The sequence below is a fragment of the Hyperoodon ampullatus genome (genome assembly GCF_949752795.1).
Source record: "Hyperoodon ampullatus genome assembly, chromosome: 7".
Taxonomy (NCBI): Eukaryota; Metazoa; Chordata; class Mammalia; order Artiodactyla; family Ziphiidae; genus Hyperoodon; species Hyperoodon ampullatus.
In genome coordinates, this window is record NC_136920.1 from 90,615,983 (window position 1) to 90,625,115 (window position 9,133).

General features: G+C 54.0%; 1 protein-coding gene across 1 annotated transcript; it reads right to left on the minus strand.

The window, feature by feature from the left end:
• Positions 1–826: 826 nt before the first annotated feature.
• On the minus strand, positions 827–7,450 carry NRGN (neurogranin). The gene is made up of 4 exons (XM_079708241.1): positions 7,363–7,450; positions 1,524–1,750; positions 1,280–1,297; positions 827–873 (listed from the first exon to the last, which is right to left on the minus strand). The coding sequence occupies exons 1-2, from the start codon at positions 7,375–7,377 to the stop codon at positions 1,529–1,531; spliced, it is 237 nt and encodes a 78-aa protein (XP_079564367.1). The 5' UTR covers positions 7,378–7,450; the 3' UTR covers positions 827–873; positions 1,280–1,297; positions 1,524–1,528.
• Between the last annotated feature and the right edge of the window lie 1,683 nt (positions 7,451–9,133).

Genomic DNA, 9,133 nt, shown 5'->3' on the forward strand with positions numbered 1-9,133 from the left:
CTTTTTGGTTGGGTCAAAGGAGATTGTTCAAATTTCGAACGGTGGCCTTGTGCACCCAAACTCCCTCCCCCCTGGCACCCTCTGAACACTTGGACATTCCTCTTTATTGTTCACATTCCAACCCAGCACGGTCACATGCACACACGGAGATAAAAACCCTCCCGGCCACAGCCCCAGGAGCCCGTGGGGGCGGGGCCAGCAGGAGCAGGGGCGGGGCCGCGGAAGACTCCTCCTACCGAGCCTCCCCCACACTCGGCCTTTGCAGAAACAAGCAGAGAGCTGGAGAGGCGGCTCTCGGGGTGCGCTGGGGAGAGGGCAGGGCAGATTACAGGCAGGTGTGGGGTTGGGGTGTGAAATGGGGACTTCCGATCACAGCTAGGGGTATCCGACACCATAAAAACCCTCCTCCCCTATCCAAAGTTCTGGGACTAAGCTGGGACGTGAACAGCGCAGAGAGGCGGCTCCCCCTTTAGCTGCGCAGAGATCGAAAGGACTTTTTTTTGGAGTGTTTTTGGGCAACGCTTAGGGCGCCCTCCGCAGAGCGCGAAGGGAAGCGCACCGAGGCTGCGGAGGCAGAGCAGCATGCTGGGTGCGGGGAGAGGTGGGCGAGAAGCTAAAGAAGGAAGATTTGGGAGCGCGGAGATTGGGGTTAGGGTCGAAGGAAGGGCGAACGGGGACCATACGAGACTGGAGAACTAACTAAAAGGGCATGGCCTTAGTGAGTCCTCGACGGAGTCTGCCTGGTGAGGGAGTCTCTGAGGACGCAGAGAGGGCTCCTGAAGCTGGCAGGTTGGTGGGAAGGAGAGGATCACAAACACGGCAGGGAAGTCTCGTCACTGCGAAGGGGACGTGGCATCCAGCTCTCTTCGGGAACTGAGGGGAGAGAAGGTCTGAGCACCTGCCCTCTCCCAGTACTTCCTCTTCCCTCTCCTTCCTGAACCAGGAACCAGGGCGGGGAGCACCAGGGAGCCCCGGTCACCCGGAACTGCCCACCCGGAGTCACTGAGCTGAAATGAGCCCGCGGCCGGTACGTGTGAGACGCTGGGTGTTTATGGCCCCCGGCCGGGCTGGTCAAACGCGGGTGACTGGGTATCTGTGTCGGTCCAGGTGCGTCCCCGTCGCAGTCTCAGGCGTCTCCAAGTGTCAGAAAGCCTGCAGGCGCAGGTGCATTTTCCCTGGCTGGGAGGAGGTGAGGGCGGGCGAAGGGAAGGGCTGGGGATTTGGTCCTTTCCTCCCACCCAGGGGTCCCACCCCGCTGCTTCGGAGGCGTGTTCATTACCTTCGAAAATGCTCAGTTCTTCGGTCCGGGGCGGGGCAGCAGGCCGGGTGGAGAGAGAGAAACAGGTGAGCGCTCCAACCCGCGGCATCCTCAGCCTCCTCCCACCCGCCGCACGTCTCAGATTTCTAGGTCTCCATCCTTGACTCCTTCCACACCCCTCTCCACCCGCCATCCACCCTGTCTTCCTTGCTCTTTCGGAGGAGGGGGTCCGGGGTCGGGAAGGAGAGCCTGCGGCCCGCCTCACCTGGCCTAGTCTCCGCTGGGGCCGCCGCCCGCGCCTCCCCGGGCGCCCCCAGCTCCGCCAGGACCCCCGGGGCCCGGGCCCTTCCGGCCGCGCTCTCCGCTCTTTATCTTCTTCCGCGCCATGTGGCCCCGGAAACTCGCCTGGATTTTGGCAGCGGCCGCGTTGGCACCCGGATCGTCCAGCGGGATGTCTAGAATGTCGTCGTCCGGCTTGGAGCAGGCGCTCTCCTGGGGGGCGGGGGGGGCGTCCTTGTGGGGTGACCGGGCCGAGGCCCCCCGAGGGTGGGGTGGGAGGAGAGTGTTGGGGGATTGAGGGGATTGATTGAGACGAGAGCGACGCGGGAGTGGGAAGTGCAGAGAAGGGCTAAGACAGGGCCCGTGTGTGTGTGTGTGTGTGTGTGTGTGTGTGTGTGTGTGTGTGTGTGTGTGTGTCTCCTGGGCAGCGGCAGGTAAAAAGGAAGGTTCAGGGTCAGGTGGGCACAGTTGTGTTCCCAGCTCAGGAAAGAGACGTGCGCGGTAGATGGGATAGAGGAGAGCCGGGTGGCCCTGAGTGAGCGAAGGCCCCTTGCCAGCAGCCGAGTTAGGGGAGCTGCCCAGCTGACCGGAGGGTGGGTTTGGAGGAGCACAGTAAGCCACAGCAGGGACTCCTGGATGTGGCTGCCTTTCCCCCTGTCCTCAGAGGGTGCCTCCAGCTCAGAAGGGTCCCTTCTGAGTCCAGGATTTCCTGGGAGAGGGTTCAGAAGAATCAGCAGGCCAGTCCCTACACTGAGTAAAATCACACCAGAGCTCAAAGCTGGAGTTAGGGTGAAGATGGGGCTTACCCCTCAGCGACGCAGCCTCCCTCCACCCAGGGCTAGAGGCCAGAGACCGCTTTCCCATTGCCTCTCCATTTTGCACTGCTCCTCAGGATGTACTCAAACACAGAAGAGAGGAGATGGTCTGGAAGAAGCTACAGAGAAAAGGCTTCACTCCAAAAAAGGACAAAAGGAAAATAGCAGGAGCAAGAAGCCCTTTCCATGATGTGCTCAAGAGAAAGAAAAGAATTATGACAATAGCTACCATTTAAGCACTGCCCTTGTTCCTGGCTCAGCATCACGGAGTTTTACAGATGTTATTTTATTTAGTCTTGGCAACAACTCTATGACGTACCTTTTATTGTTATCCCAGTCTACCCCTGATAAAACTGATTAGAGTGTTGAAACCATACCTGAGGTCATACAGGTAGTTATCAGTGGACCAAAGAGTCAATCCTTTGTATGTCAGAGTCCAGAGTATATTTTTAACCCCTACTCTGCAGGTAAGCAAAGGCAGTCAAGAAAAGGAACCAAGCTCTACCACTTGCTAACTGAGTGGTCTTGGGCAATTTTTCTAATCTTTTCCTAACTCAGTTCCTTCATCTGAAATCAGATAATAATATCTACCTCTGGGTTGTGGGGAAGGATAAACAATGTGATATGCAGAAAGCTTCTGGCATGATCTAGTTGGTCGATAATGGTAGCTATTACGATTCCTTTAAATGATAGTGAGTTGACGTGAAAGAGCTGCTTTTGTAGGCTAAAGTGGTCATATAAAAACAATTTCAGGGCTTCCCTGGTGGCGCAGCGGTTGAGAGTCCGCCTGCCAATGCAGGGGACACGGGTTCGTGCCCCAGTCCGGGAAGATCCCACATGCCGCGGAGCGGCTGGGCCTGTGAGCCATGGCCTCTGAGCCTGCGCATCCGGAGCCTGTGCTCCGCGACGGGAGAGGCCACAACAGTGAGAGGCCCGCGTACAGCAAAAAAAAAAAAAAAAAAAAAAAAAAACAATTTCATAGGGATCAACCTAAAAATAATGAGACCCACCCACAGGCTCCAGGTTTCTGTTTCTTCAGCAGCCTGCCCTAGCTGAGAATAGAAAGGGTTAGGGAATTGATGGGACTGATTTCAGAGTCGAGGCTCTGGAACGGAGAGGGCCTCAGCGCCCCTGCCCCCAGCCTGCTTCTTGCTTAGTCGCAGTGATGACGTGGGGTAGGAAGCAGAAGGGTACTGTGGAGTTAGAAGGGCATTTCTTCTTTGAACTGACCCTCTGGCTTCTAGGAATTTGCTTCTTTTTTGCCTGAGGACTTCCACTACTTTCCCTGTGCTTTGCTTCTCTGCAGAGGTCTCACGCAGTAATAGTAATTCAGTTCTATTCCTTTCCCCTTGCTCCATCACCCGTCCGGTTCACAGAATTGGGATGGGTGTGCGTGGGGCCTCAGTGATCACTGCCCCAGCCTGGTCCTGTCCTAGGAGGCACAGATTTACATCCCAGATGCCCTAAGCCCAGGTTTACAAATGGCTTCCTCTCATTATGGTTCCCAAGGCTGTCTTCATTTCCTGGGCTTCAGAGTTCCTCAGTGTGTGCTCAATATGTCCACAATTGATTTAACTTCGGTTAAAAGGAGTTATCAAGGGCTGGTGTGGTTGTGGAGGGGTCTGACACACCCTTTTTGTCTTTCCTGGGTCTAGTGCTCGCCCCCCGACATCTTATTCCCCACTTAGAAACAGAAACAACCCTTTTTGGATCCTTGATTCTCAGAGCTCAAGCCTTTCTTGGGATGTCTCAGAGAATAGGGACACTTCTTCTCAAAAGAGGACAATGATCAAGAAAACATTCCTGAGCCCCTCTCCTGGGCCAGCAGCTGTAGAGGTTGAGCGGAGGAAGGGGTACCTTCCCCCAAACATGCTAAGGCCCACCTGCGGTCACCACCGACCCCAGCTGGATCCAGGATGGAACAACAGGCAGAGCCACCCTCAGCACGCTGCTCCTCCCCAGAATCAGCCCCTTCTCCCTCCAGGTGAATTCTCAGGGCAAAGCTGGAGGGACAGAAATGGAGGGACAGTACAAGGAATCCAGGAAGGGTCATGGTGCCTGGGTCAGTGCCTTCCAAAGCCAAGATCTGATGGTGTGTGCCTGAGAGCTCTGCATGAACTGGGGGGTTTGTAGGAGGGGGAGGGGGAGGTGGACAGAGGTGGGCAAAACACGAGCCATGGCTTCTGGTCCCAAATGGTCCCATCACTTCACCTCTGAGGGTCTCAATATCTTCAGCCACAACTAGAACTTGGCCTAGATGAATAAAGTCTCCTTCAGCTCCCCAATCCTAAAAGCTTTAAGAATGATCCCTGCCTACTGCTTGTTATATGCTGTGCCCTGTGTTAAGCGCTTTGCACACATTACCTCATTTAATTCCCATTTTGCAGGTAAAGACACATCCTCAGAGACATTTTGTGACCTACCCAAGGTCACAGAGCTGACAAATAGTGATGGGATTCAGAAACCTGTGCTGTTAACCACTACCTCAGGGCAGGTAATTATTTCTATGAGTTCAGCTGGACCAAGTCAACTAGACTAAGCAAAAAATGGGTCCAAAAACATGTTTCTTTGCCTTTTTATATGAAGTGAATTCAGGAAGTTCAGATATAAAGTCAGACTATGTAAATGGGCAACTGGTACCTCTGAATCAACAGCTCTTGCCCTTAAAAAAAAAAAAGCGGATCTGTTTTCTTCTTCTCATTTCAGTTTGAGCCTCCTTACAAAGGAGAAAGAAGAAAATAAAGCAGGACTAGGTGTTGCCCGAACACCAGGTCGGACGGTCAGCAAGGAGAGCCCCAGAATGGAAGGTGAAGAGGGACCGGCCCCCACCCCCCCGATGTGCTCTGCTCTCTATGCATGTCCCAGCTGCTTCCCAGCACTGAGCCCGGCCCTCCACAGAATGGGGTTGGGTAGGAAGATGCTCAGTGCCAGCACTGCCCCTACGTTCTGCCCCGTTACCTCTTCTTGGCCGCCACGCCACCCCTCCCCGCCTCGCCCCACAGCCTGACAACGGTGCTGTCTCTTGCTCAGTTCTTTAGCCCCGCAGACCCAGGACAGGGCCTGAAAGGGGAAGGCTCCTGTGTAGAGAATGTGCTGGAGGAGGTGACCCAGGGTGCTGGGCCACTGGGATAACTGTGCATTTGCCTCTTCTGTACTGTTTGGGTGGGCAGCTTCTCCTTTTTTTTAGGGGACACTTATTCCAACCATGTCTGCCAATCCCTCAGTATGGCCTTGTGGGCACCCAGGAGCATGGTCCAGGGCAGACCAGAGCCTACAGGCAGGGACACGACATCCTACTCTAATTAGTCCTGCAGGTACCAGGGGAGACAATTTACATTCCTTCCCTGGCTTCTTGGAGTCTTTGCTCTCTCACCTCCTTCCACTGACCAGTCTTCCTACCTTCCCTTCCCCATCATTCTTACCATCTTGGCACTATTTCCTCTCCCTTACATGTGTATCCAGAACCCACCATCCATTTATTTTCTCTGTTTTGTAAAATACTGCTCGGGGGTGAGGAGCCCAGGAGCCTCCATTAAGAGCCCATTCCTCCTTTCACAACCAAAAACTGCTTCCTGGGGAATAACAAACAGAGGAGAAAGCCTGGAAGAAAATATGTTATTAGAGCTTTCTCCAGGGGGGTGGGACTGTAGATGATTGATATGTTTCTTTTTTATACTTTTCTTTAGTTTTTAAATTTTTCTGTTATGACCATATCACCTTTATAATGAGGAAATATAGTAAATGTTTATAGGAGAGGTTAAATTACAGCTATTGGAATCAGACAAGGCTAGTGTCCCACCTCCACACTTAGAAGCAGTGCCTCCTTCGGCAAATCATTGAATCTTTCTAAACCTCAGTTTTCACATCTGTAAAATGGGATAAATATCTACTTCTCATGGTTGTTGTGATGATTAAACATAAAATGTTAGGTACATGGTAAGCATTCACAAATTGACAACTATTATTTGTATTAATAAGAGTTAAACATCATAACAACAACCACAACCACTTGTCCCTAAGTTCTTTCTGCCTCTTGGTACCCAGACATAGGGAAGTCTCACTTCTTCTAAACTGGTCTATTCTTTCCTTCCAAACCTCACTTTTTTTCCTTTTCTAAGCAGGCAAAGTCATAACCTCTTGTATTATTAGCTGGGTTGACCAAACGTCTGAGAATACAAGACTTTGGAGTAGGACTTTCTCCATATGTAGGGGCTAAAAATAAATAAATAAAAATATCAAATAAATGAACAAATAAATTGTATACATGCATGATCACTGCACTCCACGACTGTGCCAGCAGCCTGGTCCTGTACCAGGCGCTTTCATACCAGAGTACTTTAACAGCAGCCCGCTTTGGCATTAGGTCTCCGTGTGGGCGCTGACAAATTGCAGACACTTCCTTCCCTCGCCAGCAGGGCTCTCTCGCGGTCACTTCACCCAGCCCCCTCCAGGGCTAGAAGGCGTTGGAGGTCTGGCCAGTCCCTCCCCAGAACCACATGGACTAGGCTTTTCACAACCCATCATCGCTACTGAGCTAACCAATAATAATTGACTATCTCACCCGGCGCTGTACAGGGCGCGAGGGTCACGAGAGTCAAACTGTCAGCCCACCGACGGCGGCGGCAGTGGGATGGGGAATGGGGTGGGGGACGAAAGCCAGGGGAAAGGAGTCGCGGTAGCTTCGCTAGGCGACGGTTTCCGGCGTCTCTCTGGGGGAAGTTCCTCTTCTCGTCTAACCTGCAGCTTCCCTGTTTCAGAGCCTTGCCGAGCTCCCAGACCAACCTAGACTGCCTGGCGGATGCGCGCCCAGACGCCCCCACGAGTTGGGGGACAGTCTTCCTAGGGCTTTCAAGTCAGGCGGGCGCCTTCCACCACCCACCACCCACGTCTCAGCAGGCACCCTTATTGCTGCTAGGTCTTCTGCACCCACTTCCATCCCTCACTCGCCCTCCAGGGTGCCCCTTCCCCCAGGCCAAGCTGAGTGCCCGTCCCCCAGACCCTCTAACTTACGGTGCAGCAGTCCATGCTGGTGTTGGGGGCCCTTGGCTGGGATGGAGGCTGGCGCAGGGTGTCGGTGCGGTGCCGGGTGGGGACTCTGGGGCAGTGGGGAGGCAGCCGACCGGGGCCAAACCAGCCGCTCAGCTCTCGGGTCCTCTCTCCCGCGCTCGGCCCTGCGGGAGAAAGTAACCTGAGCCCTGCGGTCGAGAAGCCAATCAGGAGAAGCCTTCGGCAGGGTGGGCGGGGAGATTGGAGGGGGACCACGCCCCCTCTCGGCTCCCTCCGGCTCGCTCCCCCTCCTGCCCCAACCCCTCTGCCTACACACTTCCATCCATTCCTCCTACACACCCCATCCTCCCAAACTCACCGCCCCTGCTGCCGAGGCGGCAGACTGCCAGGCAGATGTATGCTGGCGCAGGCAGAAGGAGGACCCCGACATCCCGGGCATAAATACACTCGCATCTGTGCACAGCACCCCTCCCACCCACATAGAGAAAAGCATGCACCCCTCACCCACCTCCCCACACTTCCACAACCTAGCTAGAGTCCCAAATATGGCTCCCTCTACCTTCCCTCCCCCTCAGTCCTCAAAGAAATGCCCCCTAAGACGTGCGGTTTAAAGGTATCGTCATCACTCTGCTGTGGAATGGAGAAGGTGGGCACACATAAACACAAAAGCTCACGCCTGAGCCCCACATGCCCATATAGGATACTCCCCAGGCTCACTAAAACGTGCACTTCTTCAACATGCAGACGCTACAGACACAGCCTGCAAAAATAACTACACAGACCTTGTACACACACTGAGCAGATACATGCAGACTCCCTGTTATGTGCACACACACGCACACACATCCACAGGCAATCACACTACCTGAAATGTCTGCATTACATATCTATCTATCCATCCTTCTATCTAAATGCCCTGCACTAAACAGACAAAATCATACATACACAACACCCATTGTATGTATTTATATATGGATATGGACACTCTTCCTTCCCACTCACTGAACCACACTCTCCTTAACCTCTTAATCTACTGTTTCTGAATACGACAAAAACTGATCACTCTCACCCTTGCCCCTGGGAGGAAAAAAATACTCTCAACCCAGTATAGGGAAATATCAGAAGTCATCAGTTCGTTAGGTCCATGATGGAGGAAGGATGTGGGCTTTGTGAGAGGCCTGGGAAGGGGAGATAGGGGAGGAGCCTCGTGGAGGAGCAGCCTGCCACTTTCGTGGTCGCCAGCCTCCCCAAACCAGTCAGGGTACGAGAGCTGGCAGTGCGGCATGTTAGTGAAGAGAGTGGGCCACCTCTGAGGAAACTAGAAAGTCTTTCTCAGCTGAGGTCCCAGGGGAGGGAAGGAAGAAAGGAAGGCTGCCCTTCAGGCCTGTTGACTGAAGCAGAGGGAGGAGGGGGGAAATGCCCTGTGGCTCTGGTGGGGACAGGGGATCCTGCAACAGCACTGCTATGAACCAACAGCCCCTGGCCAGTCTTAGCATGGCTGTCACACGCTTCCTTCTTACCTGAATATTTGGGCCACGGGCTTTGCTTGCCAAAGGGAAGATGAGCGGGGGGGGAAATTCCAGTGGCCACTCTGGCTGGGGACAGGGTTAGCCAGCTTGGGGCCCCAAGCTGAGCTGGATGCTGGCTGGGATTCCAGAGCTTGGGGTGTAGGGGTGTCTCTCCCAGCATGTTTGGGACCCACCCACCCTTGTAGCTGAAAATCTGTTCCCCAATCTGTCCCTGGCACATCCTCCCTCCCCCCACCTCCACCAAA